Raw genomic sequence first — 13,980 nt, forward strand, 5'->3', positions numbered from 1 at the left:
ATTGTTATAGAGACATTACCCATTATGGCTGATGTGAATAACTGAAGGAAAATGAGTTCAACTACCAAAGAGTTTACATAATGAAGTAAACTGCAAAATCCTTTAATGTTCATATTGATTTTATTTACAATAATACATTGCTTACGTTTGAGGAATCTCATTGCTAAATTAACGTGCCATTTCAGCTGTCCGCCTTTTCCAGGCTCCACGGAGATAAGGCGATTACATTTGGGTATTAACTTTAATAACATTGATACCGATACAAAAAAGGCAATTCACATAACGCCACCAGCCATGGCATCGATCCCATCGAGCATCGACCCGGCTGCTCCACAGGAGGCTGCCCCGCGTCTGAAATGCGGTGTCTGCCATAAATTCCCATTACTCCGCTTCAGATGACGGCAGACAGGGCGAAATATCGCACTGATGCCCTTTCCGTCCATTAGCGCTTGTGTCAATATTATAATAACAGCGGTTGATCAATTAAGGCCCCGAACGAGTATTTAAAGCCGCGGCAAAGGCGGGCCCGGGGCGGCCCCACCCACCAGCCCCACCCCTTCCCTCAGACCCCGCCCACCAAGGACCCCGCCCCTCGGCGCTGGCCCCGCCCCCGCTGGCCCCGCCTGTCCGTCCCTCAGGCGCAGCGGCCGCGCCTGCGCGCTGAGGCGATGATGGCGGGCGCGCTGCGCGGTGTCCTCTGTCCCAGGGCGGCCGCGGGGCTCAGGGCGGCCCGGGTCGCTATGGCGGCGCCCCCGGGGGCGCGGGCGGGTGAGCGGGGAGGCGGGAGCGACGGGCCTCGGCCGGTGGCGGGGCGGGTGCCTCTGGGGCGGCAGGGCTGGTGTCTGCGGGGCCGGGGCGAGAGGGCGGCGCGACCTCCCCGGGCTGGCGGCGGCCGCCGGTGGGGCTGGCGCCCACCCTGCCGCGTTCCTCTCCCGCAGCCTCGGAGATGTCCAAGGACATGCTGCCCGGGCCGTACCCGCGCACCCCGGAGGAGCGGGCAGCCGCCGCGAAGAAGTACAACATGCGGGTGGAGGACTATCAGCCCTACCCCGACGACGGCTTCGGGTGAGCGGGGTGGTGCCGTGCCCCCGCCGCCGGGAGCGAGCCGGGGCCAGCACGGCCCTCCCGGCTTTATGCGGAGGTGCTGCAGGCTGGTAGTCCCTGGTGAATGCCTGGCCGTGCTGTGAGCTTAGAGCTTTGAAGATACATCAGTGTTTTAAAATGGGAGCAAATGGAATGAGTTGGAGGCTGTGTGAATAAAATACGAGAGACTTCGTATGTTGTTGTAGTGTAAGGCTAAGCCATCTCTAGAATAAAGATGTCAGGAATACTTTGACATGTGCCAAGACAACTGACATTCCATATTTCAGTCAAGCTTGCATTTCACCTAGTATAGCCCAAAAAGGCCACTTTGAGGAGTGCCATTTGTTCCAGTGACTGGTATCAAAGTGATGGTTGTTGTGCTAGTTGCTTTAATGCATTTTAAAAATGTTTATACATAAAAGCTATAAAAACAAAGTAATATTTAATTATTCCATTTCCGTAGGCCTATCCTATAGTGTTTCCTACAAAATGTATCTAAATTAGTACAGATTTCTTGTATGTTTGGTGTTTTGTTTGTTTCTCACAGGTATGGTGACTATCCCATGCTCCCTAATAAGTCTCAGCACGAGAGAGACCCCTGGTACCAGTGGGACCAGCCAGACGTGAGGCATAACTGGGGAGAGCCGGTAGGAACGCTAGTAGCGCTTCTCAAGTCGCTCACCAATGCAGCTGTTAATACATGCACGTGGTGGTAATGTTTTCAGTGGAACTCTTTGTGTCATTGCATCACCAGTGCAGGTGTGTGTTGCCTGTGCAGGCAGGGACAGTCAATTTGAGGGAAGCTTAGGCTGTGGCCATCAGGGTAAATATTTTGAAAGTGCTGAGGACAGTTAACAGCTTATGAGGAGGGAGACTTTACAAACTTAACTTTCCCTGTAGGAATAAGAAACTCTCATCCATTTTATTTGCCTGATCTGACTCAGTACAAGAGCCTGGTTCAGAATTGTTTAGCAAAGAATCCATCATTTGAATGTCAATCATCAGTGGAAGTAGCTATTGCTGCTTTATTACTCCAGGGATGTTTCGAGGTAGAATACAAATAAGGATGTTCTCTCTAAAGAAAGTTGTCCTTAAGATGTCCTTAGACAAATATGAGTAGACCACCTGTGTTAACTTTCAGAATCTAAGTTCCTCAAATTCCTTGTCAGAAGTAATTCTTCATTTAGTGAATGTTCCCTTTGTGAATGACCGCAACCTGACTGGGGTTACTGAGCTTGGTAATTGACTTGAGATCTCTACTAAAAGCTGAGTTTATGTAAGTATGTGTGTGTAATATATCATAGTATGAACATGCCAGAGCATTTCAACACGTGTACCACAGCAAAGTGCATGTTGTAATGACTGTAAAAGCACATGGAAAAAAAACTCCTCTGTTGGTTCTGTGTTGTAGTGCTTGGTACAGGAAGGCTTGTATACAAGCCCTTGCACATGAGGTTGGCAGTGGGGAGCCAAGAGGAATACACTGGTGCATTCCAGCTGTCAGCAGATGCCTCTGTTTAGGCAACTTTGAGTTCTTCTCAGTCTGGCTCTCTGGGTTTGATAGCAAATGGCTCTGTGGGAGCTAAAGCTGGGAATCTGGTGGCAGTACTTGAGCTGCAAATTAGTACATTCTCTGCTCATTAATGTGAAAGGAGACTAGGCAGAACATGCTTGGCACTTTCCTAGGTATACTTCAAGGCAGAAGCTTAAATGCCCTTCTGCTTCCATCGGGAAGGGCATTAGCTTGTTACCAGCCCTGCTCTTTTCCTGGAGTAACAACAGCAGGTGCTCTACCTGTTTAGAGGAACCAGCTTCCAAGGGTCATGTAGTTGCTTCTTTGTTTGAAATAACACTGCTACTTCTGTTTGGATATGTGACTGGGTTTCTATAAATGAGGGTTCTGATTTATGTCATGTTTTTCTAGTGGTGCTGGGGAGCAAAGCTGAGGTGGAATGATTACGTATAGAAATAAAAGCTGCTGCTATCCTATAATTAAGCATGTTGCCTGGTATAAGCATGGGATGAAATTTGGAGTCTTTTGAATTTTACTGGAAACAACAGTTTGTTGTGACTGTAGGTAAATCACGTACCTCCTCTGTGGCTTTATCTCCACTTTCGAGGTGGAGAAGAAGCAGCAACTTCTGGCAGTTTTGTTGTGCATGCTGTAATGTACTGCTTCCCTTGAGAAAAGCAGCTTGACTACTCTTGGTAAATGTGCAATGGTCCTTTGTTTTTCAGATGCACTGGGACTTTGACATGTACATTCGGAACCGGGTTGATACATCCCCCACAGTAGTTCCCTGGCATACCATGCGCAAACACTTCCTTGTCTTTTTGAGTACCATGCTGATCATGTTTGCTGTTGGAGAGATCTATCCCTCTTACAGGCCTGTGGTGAGTGAAACCCAAGGGTAAAGGGAGGAAGAGTAGCTGTGTTTCTTGTCACTGCCAGTGCCTAGAGAAGTGGTTTTGCTGAAGCTGAGTGGTGGATGTGAATGCAAAACCCTACTCCTGTCAGGGGCTGGGCCAAGGGCCTCATCTAACCTAAGTTGTTCTCTTGGCTGGTTTGGCTCAGCTCACAGATACTGTTTCATAGTGAGCAGGTCCTGTTCACAGGGAATTAATTTTAAGCTATGCTTCTTACAGTATCCTTTCTTTGGTCTAGGTATTCTCCTTTCCTGTGTGCATCTGCTTAAGAGAGATGCTCTCTTCTCTTGCCCTTTTTTTTAGTTATATCTCATGATTTGTATCATTTGGGAAATGTAATCTTGAAAAATGCGTCTGAATACACAAACAGCTTCTGCAATATATTGCCCTCATGCTGTGATATGAATTGTTGATTAAGTGCAAGACCACCTTGATGTTTCTGCTCAAGGATATAGGTTTATGCAAAGAACTCCCATTTCTGAATTTACTTGCCTCATACTCTAATATTCTGGCTGAAGCACTTAGGAAATAGAAATTTATGTTGTAAATGGCAAGCCTTGATTTGGGTGGGGGTGGGATGGGATGAGACATTTGCCTTGTACCTGTTAATTTGCTTGGTGAATGTGGTGAATTTGCCACTCTTTATCTCTCCTTGTAGGGACCGAAGCAATACCCCTTCAATGACCTGTATCTGGAGAAAGGAGGAGACCCCAATAAAGAGCCACCAGTGGTGGTACACTATGAAATTTGAAAGTTGTTCAAGTGCGATGAGTCTTGTCAGCTCTGCTAGGGATGGAATCTTCGCTAGTGTTCGCTGTGGCATATGTTAACACTTGTTCTGCAATGTTCAACCACTAACTGCAGTGAAATACATCAATGACACCTACTGTGCTAGTTGTCTTCTGTTGGTTTGAGAAGGCTGAATTACAGCTGATGAAATTTTGTCATTTTTCTAAGTGGGATAGTATCTGTGGGGCAAAGTTCTGAGTGCAGTCCTAGGGCTGCACTCAGCACCTTGTGCACAAACATTCCTCAGTTCTGCCTGTTTATATGTGAGATACTTCCTGTTGCCAAGTGGTTACTGTAGATGCTGCTTGGAGTTGAACTGGAGTGTCACCAAATACTCTGAAATGACAGACAGAACCAGACTGGCAACTGCCAGTCCTTGGGAGTCTTACACTGTGTGAATAACTCTCTGCCCTTCCTGGCAGTTGACTTTGATCTCTTCCTGGTCTAGATGCCCTCTCAAGTGAAGTTTGTACGACCAGTAGGAAGGACTAGTAAGGCACAGAGCCTTGCAGTGAGTAGCTTGAAGCCGATAGCAGAGCTGTGTGGATGGCAGTGGTATGAAAGGGCTAATGAGCAAGTCCAGCTCTGGCCACACGTGTTCTGCTGCCCCTGGGCTTTCATCCAAGCGCACAGGTGCCCAAGTTGCTCCTTTATGGCCTGAGCTCATCCACCTGGGCTGGAGTTATATCTGTCCTGTGAAGTCTGCCTGTCTTGCTGCAAACCACACAGTCTGGGGCCTCTTGTGGCTTCAGTGACAGTTTGGTTGGGAAAGGTATGGATATGGTTATATTAAGCTCATAGATTTGTCCAGCTCCGCTCTTCCTTTAACATGTTCTTTTTTCCTCCTTGTTACTGGAGGAGAAGATGGTACCTTCAGTGGTGATTTACAGTAAATGTTCTCTCAACTCCCTTGTGCTATGCCTTAGATGCTGCTGAAGGAGTGGGTGATCAAAAAGGCCAAGGGCTTGGCTGCTCTGAGTGCTTCCTATAAACTGGATGCTGTGCTCTGCTCTCAACACCCTATCATGACTCAGGTTTGTGCTTTAAGAGCAGCAGATATATAAGGAAAGCAATTTATGATTTTTCAATCTAAAGATTTTTTTAGCCCCAAATTCTAAGGGATCTTTGCTTAGAGGTTTGTATAAGGATGTATGTTGAAGGGAGTTATGGGATTGAATGCTAGTACATAGTTTTATTTACACCTCAATATTTGTAACTCCTTCGTAGGTGCTGAACAATCAGCATTTGTCATGGCTTTTGTAAGCTTTCACCTCTTCTAGTTACAGAAATGCTTCCTTTTAAATTATGGTCAATGATATTTTACCCCAGAAGGGTTTTTGAAGTGTTTTTTTAACTATGGGCGCCTTAAAACTGAAGTCTGTTGTGTGGGGTAAAACACTCTGTAGGGATACTCGAGTAAGAATTACCATTCCACAGCAGTTACGTGACAGCACTTTATACAGTATTAGGAGAGTTGGGAGGAGTCTTCAAGTGAAATGAAGATGATCAGAGCAGTAATAGGAGCCTTGCTGTGTGTAGCACTTGCAGCGAGGCAGATTGAGGCCCATCCAGCTCATTGCACAGTGTACCAGTGCTGTCTGCCCCATTGGGGGACTTCCAATCCTAGTTCGTTCTAACTTCATTATGGTTTTCTTCGTGGGGAAGGCGTAATGGGTTGGGCAGATAATACGGCTCAGAAATCCTCAAAAATGGGGTTTGTAACACACGCAGATTTTCTGAAAACCAGGAGAGAGGTGAGCGAAGGAGGTCTGGGCCCTTCTGCATTTTTTTCCTGGCAATTAAAACGCTTTTAGAAAAATATATTCCTTTCCCTTATGCACACTCTCCTAGGATGGATGAAATGTGTAGCTGAGGCAAAGCCCTGAGGGGGTGACTGCAGGGGCAGTAGAGCCCGGGTGCAGCTCTGGTCTTGGCCTTGAGCGGCGTGACAGGTCCGGGACCGGCGGACGGAGCCAACTCAGGTACAGTGAGAACGGAGACGGACCCCGGGCGCTGCTGAGGGGACAGCGGGGCGGGGCCGGGTTCCGGGGCGGGGCGGCGCATGCGCGGCGGGGCGGGCCGGGCGGGCTCCCCGCGGCCACCGTCGGACGCCGGGCTGGGGAGCGAGAGGCGCGGAGGGACGGCAGCGAGCGGTAAGGGCCGCCCGCCCCCTCCCCGCCGGCCGGCCCGGCCCGGCCCCGCGCCCTCGGACACCGACCCGGTGCCAGGGGCCGCCCCTGCTCTGCCCCTCCGCGCCCCCGGTCCCCCCCCAGCTCGGGGCTGCTGTTCTGCCCTGCCCGCCCCCTCCCCGCTGTCGCTGTCACGACTCCGTCCCCAGGGCCCGTGGCCCCGTCCTTGCCCTGGGAGCCCCGGATCTCGTTTCCCCTCGGCCGGCCGGCAGCCGGCAGGGAGCGGCCGGGGAGCTCCGCTGAGTGACCTGGGCCGCGGAAAGGCCTCTGGCGTAGCCCAGAGCCTGTGGGTTACACCCGGTGTCCGAGGGCAATGCTTTCCTCCTAGACCTTCGCTCGTCTTCACCATCCCACGGTGTAAGGCTGTTGTTCGGACAAGCAGCCTTGGGACGTACGCGCACTGCCGTGCAATGGGCAACAGCTTCTGGAAGTGCGCAGGGCATAAGAGGTTTTTTTATATACCATGGGAACTGTCATGGAGGAATGTGCTGAGCCCTGCCCTGCAACAACTCCACCTTGCACACACCAGTGATTAGCTGAGATTAGTGTCTCTGTAATCGGGGTTTATAATAAGCACGTACGAAAACAGCCTGGCCACAGGGTGTTGGGGGGCTGTAAAAGGAGAGTGTCAGAGCAGTGCAAAGGGAAGGGGCAGTACAGAGATTTTAAGTTGATGTTGGGATGTGGAAACTATAGGCACAGTTTGTGTCTTAACGATTGTGTCATGGCTGAGGTACCTTTTTCAGGTCTTAGAGTGTCTGCTTGTCCCCCGGGTGACCTTGGACAAGTCTTTTTTGTTCTGCCCAAGTTTCACTTTTAACTTTTAAGTGGGGGAGATCAGCTTATCAGCTCCTTTGTGTCCAGTGCTGGAAGTCCAGTATCAGCAGGAATTGTTCAGAGAGGAATGGTTGTGTGTCCAGTGGCAGGAGGAGGATAGGGAAAATCAGTGGGAGGGGATTTCTGATTGATCTTATTTAGGTGGTGCAAGAGAGAGAAGGCCTCACTAGAGTGACACCAGGGATAATTATCATGACAGCTTTGAGGGTCAGTTAGCTCATAAAAAACCAACCATGGTCTTTTACAATGTACTGTAAAGCCATGAGTATTTCACTTTAACACAGGTGAGGAATTTTTGTCTCTCTCAGCATTGTTTGCATGGTCATTGTGATTTGAGATTATGTGCTTTTAATTTTCACTGTTTCTCTCCGTTTCTCTGGTGGAAAGTGCTCTGATCTGTTGAGTTTTGCTTTGCAGACACTTCAGGGTCACTGTGCAGGAAAGCCATGGCTGAGGAAGGCTGTGGGGAGATGATGCTTCTGTCCTTCCACTCCCTTTGGGGCTGAGATTCCTTAATATACTAGATCTGTAATAAGATATATGTCTGTAGAAGGAGTGTGAGGAATTGTCATGATTAATTAATTATACGTCCTGAGAAAAGCATGAGCTTTCTCAGAAGTCTTAGAGGCTATATTGCGAGATGACAGCAGGTGGCAACCTCTCCCTAAAAATTCCACTGTGGAAGAGTTCAATACTGGTGAATTTTTCTCAGGCAGCCACAAGAGTTTGCTAAAGAAGGGCTTTTTCCTGCTTTAAGGATCGTGAATCCTGTCCTGGATACAGACATGTACAGTGTATAGAAGGATCACTACTCTAAGACTAAGACTCAAATCAGGCATTTTTTTCCTTTCCAAACTCCGAGCCCACTCCCTTAAGGAGGATGTGCTGCTGCATCTCTGTAGAGCCTCAGCTGCAGTGGAACTGAACTGATAGGAGGTTCTTAAGAGATGATGTGATCCTGTGATCTTTTGGCTTCTTACATATCTTCTGCAAGCCTTCTCAAGTCTGTTGGAACCACTGCTGGTTTGCCTTCAGGACCATGGACACAGTGTACCTGTTCAATACCTGTGGTCCAGAACTTCTGTGGTTGTTTTGTTGACATTGAGCCACCCTAAATGGTGTCTTGTTTGCTTTCCTGCATCTAGGTGTGTTACTATGGCCAAGACACTTTACCTTCACATTCTGTCCTGACTTAAATTGGTGAAAAGAGAAGAGCAGTGTTGACTTTCTTATGTAAAACATTCTCTTGACAAGAAAAGCTGAACAATTGATCCATGTTGTTCTGCACAATTTTGGCACCTTATCTTTGCTTGCACCTTAAATGCAAATTATGCCAACCATGCAGTCAGTCCAGCACAGAGGTAAGGAGTGGGAGCTCCTACCATTCACCTAAGTTTCTGATAATTGCACTCTTCATTCTTTCCTTACCAGTTAATTTCCTAGAGGGAAGAGGTTTCTTGGCCATTGTCTATTAATGTTTACAGGGAAGTTGCCCTCTCAAAAGCCAAGAAACAGTGAGGCCTGGATGTAGTCAGCCCCTACAACTGATGGATTATAACTGGAGGAGGAAGGGGCAAGAAGGGGACTGGTAAGGAATGTACCAGCTGTCCTGCCTGCCCACATCTGTGGAATCAGGTAGAGCCTTGTGCAATAGGCTGTTTATAGCAGATTCACCTGACTTCTGGGGGTATTTTCATTCTCTTCTGCCAATGAAGGGAGGAGATCTGGACAGTGTTCCTGCACAAATGAGTAGGCACTGGAACATCTTGGCATAGGGAATATGGTGGACCCCTAAGGAGTACCACACAAAATGTGCACTGGAAGATTGGAAAGTAAGTTTTGGAGATATATTATGATGATGAGGAGATGACCTTTCCACTTCTGTTCCTAGGGTGCATGAAGAAATAATTGCACTTCTTTAATTGTACAAGAGTTCTGTTCAGATTCCTTTGGGCCTTAGCAGCTAAGTTGGGATAAGGTTAATGTGAGAATAGCATTAGGCAATTTGTGCTTTGGGGGATACTGCTGCACACTAATGCTGAAAAACATTAAATAGATTCTAGTCAAACAGCATATCCTGAAAGTGCATGGGGGAGAGAGAGGATGTCCTTAACTTCTAACTGGTGATGGAGAAGAAACCCTAAAAAGGGTGTAGAGTTATTAGCTAGGAGGTCCAAGCCCACAAAGTAATGCTGACCAGATTTCCCTTTGTGTGGACCTCAGGAGGCCATAGCTTCATATAAGCCACAAGGTGATGGAAGGCTTTTTCAAAACTGAGTTGGTTTTTGTTGTTTTTGTTTTTTGTTTTTTCCCTTTTTCAGCCAGACAGTGGACTGGCAAGCCCACAGCAAGGTACATTTATGAACTTGGTTGTACTCTGGCCTGAGTAAAGCCAAACTCTGAAACACTGAGACTTGTAGCCCTGCAGCTGAACAGAAGGCCATGTGATATAGATTGTAGTTTACACAAACAGTGTCAAGTAAGCAGGATAAGTTAATTACAGCAAGCTGACAGGATGCAGAGGGTTTTGCTGTGCTGCCTGCTGATGGTTTTACTTTATTTGTCATGATACAGTCTGAATGCATAGTTAACAGTTCTGATTAGCTAAAGCTATAAGGCTGCAATGCAGCCAAGCCTGAAAGGAACTGCTTATGGGAGTGACCTTGCTAGTCTGTGAATGCTATGTCCACACATCATTTATGATGCTTAGAAGGTCTGTTTGTCTCCATCAGCCATGGAGAGGTGCTGGGTGCTTTCTCCTTGGCAAGAATGGGATCCTGCACAGGACGATAATCTGTATTTATATTCAGTTTTGCAGCCTCTCGGCTGCCTGCTGCTGATGTTTGACTTTCAGTTGCCCTGCTACATTATTGCCCAACTAATCTCTCTCCAGTGACATGGGGAAGTTTTGTTCCCATTTTACAGGTGTCAGTTGATCTATAAAAAGAATTGTCAGTGCTGAGATTGAAACCAGTAGTTACTTGTGGATTACTTCTCACCTTCTACCATTTGCTCAAAGAGACTCAAAGAGAAAGTCAAGGGATTTTTAACTTTTGCTTTTCATAGGAGCAAGAACAAAGTACATTAACTGAATTGGCACGTGATAGCATTGCACTTTGTTTTATGTCGCCACGTCACTTTTCTGCTTGGAATTTAGCCTGCCCTGAGATTCCTTCTGCTCCCTTTTTGCTTATGTATATAGTGACATCTGCTTGTTCAGAGAGAGCAACTAGTGCTAGAGCAAAATACATTTGTGTAAATTAATTTCTGCAGCTGATTTAAACCGACTTGGACTGAAGACTTGAGTATGTTGTTTAATTTAGATCTGCTTTAGATCCCTCTCCTGTAATTGGGATGTATGAAAAAGAGACCTATATGTGAAAGAAAATCTGGGGTCACATAGTTGGGATTGTGAGGAGTCTTCTGTAATGAAGTCTAAAATATCCTGATTCATTACAGTAAAACTGTATTCACTACCTCAGGAAGTAGCAAGTAACTTCACTCTATTGAGACCAATTTGTTCTCATGGTATCTTGGTAAGGGGAATATTTTGTTTCTGATGTGATTATTTTCATGTCGACTCTGTCTGTCTGTTCTAATCACTGTGTGAAATTTCTTTCAGAGCCTAGAAAATGAAGCTAAAAGAAATCGAGCGAACAGCTGTGCAGGCGTGGAGTCCAGCAAACAACCACCCCATTTATCTAGCAACAGGTAAAGTTCTTCACAATTCATGAATAATAAAGTATAAATCACAAAGATTTTATGTAGAGTTGTATTGATTTTAACTTTCAATAGTTTCCACCTTAATAGTCTCTGGAAAACTTACAAGCAATATACAGAATTACAGCTTTATGTTTTTTTAAAGTAACTGGTAGAGGATTACTTTTATGCCCAACTTTGACATTTTTAAAGGCCAGTGATTTTTTAAAGGTTGAATACATGACTTTTTGGATCTAATTTCTAATTAAGTCTGTATGGACTCCAACACCTGCTTGCTACTGAAAAACAAAATAAGGTTACATACTTGCTATGTAACTATGTATACTTTTCTCTGGGGGAAAAAAAAGTTAATTCAAGTAATGTTTGTGTAAGCTCAGTTTTACTCGTCTGTCTTCAGTCATTATCATGTGACTTGAAAATCAAATAATAGAAACCTCTTCTCTCTAAAGTTGCCTGTTTTGGTTGACATTCAATTTTCAGTAGTTTTGCAAAACCTTACATTTCGTTTTGTTGGTTTTATTAATTATTAACAATTGTTATAGTAATTTTATTTCCTGAAGCAGAAAGTCAGCCTGTTCACTGAGTTGACAGCAGGCAAGTTTATTGTCTGTGTGGAGCTGAGAGCCTGTGTGGTAAGGTTTTGGTAGAAGGGGTGGCTTCTGTATGAAGCTGCTGGAAGCTCCCACTGTGTCCATTGGAGCCAATACCAACCGGGTCCAAGGTGGACCCACCACTGTTCAAGGCCGAGCCCATCAGCAGCAGTGGTAACGCTGCTGGGGAGGAAAAAAGCCCTGCATAACTGAAACCAAAGAGAGGAGTGAGAATATGCGAGAGAAACAATTCTGCAGTCACCAAGGTCCATGCAGGACGTGCTTCAGGTGTCAGAGCAGAGATTCCCCTGCAGCCTGTGGTGAAGACCATGGTGAGGCAGGCTATCCCCCACAGCCCATGGACATCCACAGTGGAACAGATACCCACCTGCGATCCAGACAGGACTCCGTGCTGGATCAGGTGGATGCCCAAAGGATGCTGTGGCCCTGTGGGAAGCCCACGCTGGAACAGGCTCCTGGTAGGACCTGTGGCTCCATGGAGAGAGGAGCCCATACTAGAACAGGTTTGCTGGCAGGACTTCTGACCTTATGAGTAACTGAGGCTGGAGCAGTCTGTTCCTGGACTGCACCCCATGGGAGGAACCCATGCTGGAGCAGTTTGTGAAGAACTTAAGCTTGTGGGAAGGATTTGCATTGGAGAAGTTTGTAGAGAACTGTCTCCCACACTGGAGCAGAGGAGGAGTGTGAAGAGTCCTCCCCCTGAGGAAGAGGAGCGGCTGAAACAGTGCATGATGAACTGACTGTGACCTTTGTTTCCCTGCACTGCTGGGGGAGGGAGGAAGTAGACAATTCAGGAGTGTAAAGTTAAGCCCTGGAAGAGGGAGGGTAAAGGGAAAGGTGTTTTATTATTTAGTTTTCATTTTCTCATTATTCTACTCTGATTTTGAGTGGTAGTTAAAATTAAACTCATTTTCCCGAGTTGAGACTGTTTTGCCCATGATAGTAACCGATGAGTGATCTCTCTTTGTCCTTATCTCCACTCATGAGCCTTTTATTATATTTCTTCTCCCCCATCCAGCTGAGTAGGTGAGTGATAGAGCAGCTTTGGTGGGCACCTGCTTTATAGCCATGGTCACCCCACCACAGTTGTCTGCCCAGCTAGTCAGCTCTGTTTTCTGCCTGGGTTGTGCAGCACTGCAATATTGTTTTGACTTTTTTTCCCATGGGTGACTGTCAGAACAAAGTGACAAAATGTCAACTGTTGCCTTAGAAACAACATTATCATTTTTGGGGTAGATAGTCTATATTGTGTCTCCATAACAAGGCCAGAGTTTTAGTTGAACCAAAGGTCTTAGCTTCAGTCTGGTTTAGATCAGAAACTACATAGTTTCATAATTTGTACTGCTTTTTAATAGTCTCTTGGGCACTTTCCATGCCACAGGCATCCCTGTGATAACTGGGGGACGGGGTGACTGTGTGCCTGGCAGTGTCCCACTAGGCAATGTGAAATCAATTTTTAGCTTTTATTCTGTAAGCTAGGGAGAAGGAAGGTAGTCAATCATAGTGTGACTGATAGCTGTCTGTGGGTCATTGAGGCATGTTTACTGGGTTAGAGCTGAAGAACTTTACCTATAGAGTGGGCTCAGAAGGTCTGATTAAGACACGTGGTCACAGTTGAGGAGCAGTATACAAAAGTATTTGGGATCATAATTGTAGCTGGATTTCAAGATGCAACTGCATTTGTAATTTAGAGAAGAACTTAATATTAGAAGCCGTGGTTGCTTAGAGGAGGGTGCGTGAGTTATATTTATCCCAAGAGCGAAAGTTGTCTGTGCAACAGTGCCCTTGGTGCCCAGAATTTCTTAAAGAACTTCTTTCTAATTTCTTTCAAGGTCTTTGTCAGAATTGTCGTTTCTTTTTTTCTGAGGTGTTCAGACATGTCCTCTCTTTGAACAGGCACCAAGACCAAGGTTGTGTTGACTATGAAGAATAGGTTTTCAGTGCCTTGTTCTTTTTGTGTCTTGTGCTTTTGATAAAAGTGCCCACTTGTGTTGCCCTTGTACTTCTACTAGGAACATCTGCCCAGCAACTGGATGCATCCTTCAGTACAAATGCCACCTTGGAAGTATTTGAGGTTGACTTCAGGGATCCCTCCCTGGATATGAAGCAGAAAGGAACACTTCCTGCCTCAAACAGGTACTGGAGGCTCATGCTGATGTATCAATCAATAAAACTGAAAAGGGTTTTCTGGTACAAGAAAGGAGAGGAGGAGATAATGTTAGTGTATAAAGTGATCTTTTAAATCAGTTGACCTCTGTCTTCAAAAATTGAACGTATTTGTTTACACAGATCGTGTTGGGTATAAAAGTAGAGCAGTTGGACCA

The 13,980-nt window shown here is 46.2% G+C and overlaps 2 protein-coding genes across 6 annotated transcripts in view; both read left to right on the forward strand.

The window, feature by feature from the left end:
* The first annotated feature begins 615 nt into the window (after nt 1–615).
* On the forward strand, nt 616–4,397 carry NDUFB8 (NADH:ubiquinone oxidoreductase subunit B8). Its single transcript, XM_064662745.1, has 5 exons — nt 616–768; nt 939–1,065; nt 1,631–1,730; nt 3,322–3,477; nt 4,169–4,397. The coding sequence occupies exons 1-5, from the start codon at nt 669–671 to the stop codon at nt 4,259–4,261; spliced, it is 576 nt and encodes a 191-aa protein (XP_064518815.1). The 5' UTR covers nt 616–668; the 3' UTR covers nt 4,262–4,397.
* Nucleotides 4,398–6,342: 1,945 nt separating this feature from the next.
* Nucleotides 6,343–13,980, forward strand: part of SEC31B (SEC31 homolog B, COPII coat complex component) — a 36,298-nt gene continuing 28,660 nt past the window's right edge. For 2 of the 5 annotated variants that reach the window (XM_064662736.1, XM_064662741.1), the window contains exons 1-3: nt 6,343–6,452; nt 10,948–11,036; nt 13,669–13,792. In XM_064662736.1, coding sequence (XP_064518806.1) covers nt 10,958–11,036; nt 13,669–13,792 — 203 coding nt within the window. In that variant the 5' untranslated portion in view covers nt 6,343–6,452; nt 10,948–10,957. Of the gene's footprint in view, nt 6,453–7,011; nt 7,610–10,471; nt 10,631–10,737; nt 10,862–10,947; nt 11,037–13,668; nt 13,793–13,980 lie in introns of those variants that run through there. The other 3 variants (XM_064662738.1, XM_064662737.1, XM_064662740.1) reach the window with 3 other exon arrangements.

This window comes from Pseudopipra pipra, chromosome 8 (assembly GCF_036250125.1).
Source record: "Pseudopipra pipra isolate bDixPip1 chromosome 8, bDixPip1.hap1, whole genome shotgun sequence".
Taxonomy (NCBI): domain Eukaryota; kingdom Metazoa; phylum Chordata; class Aves; order Passeriformes; family Pipridae; genus Pseudopipra; species Pseudopipra pipra.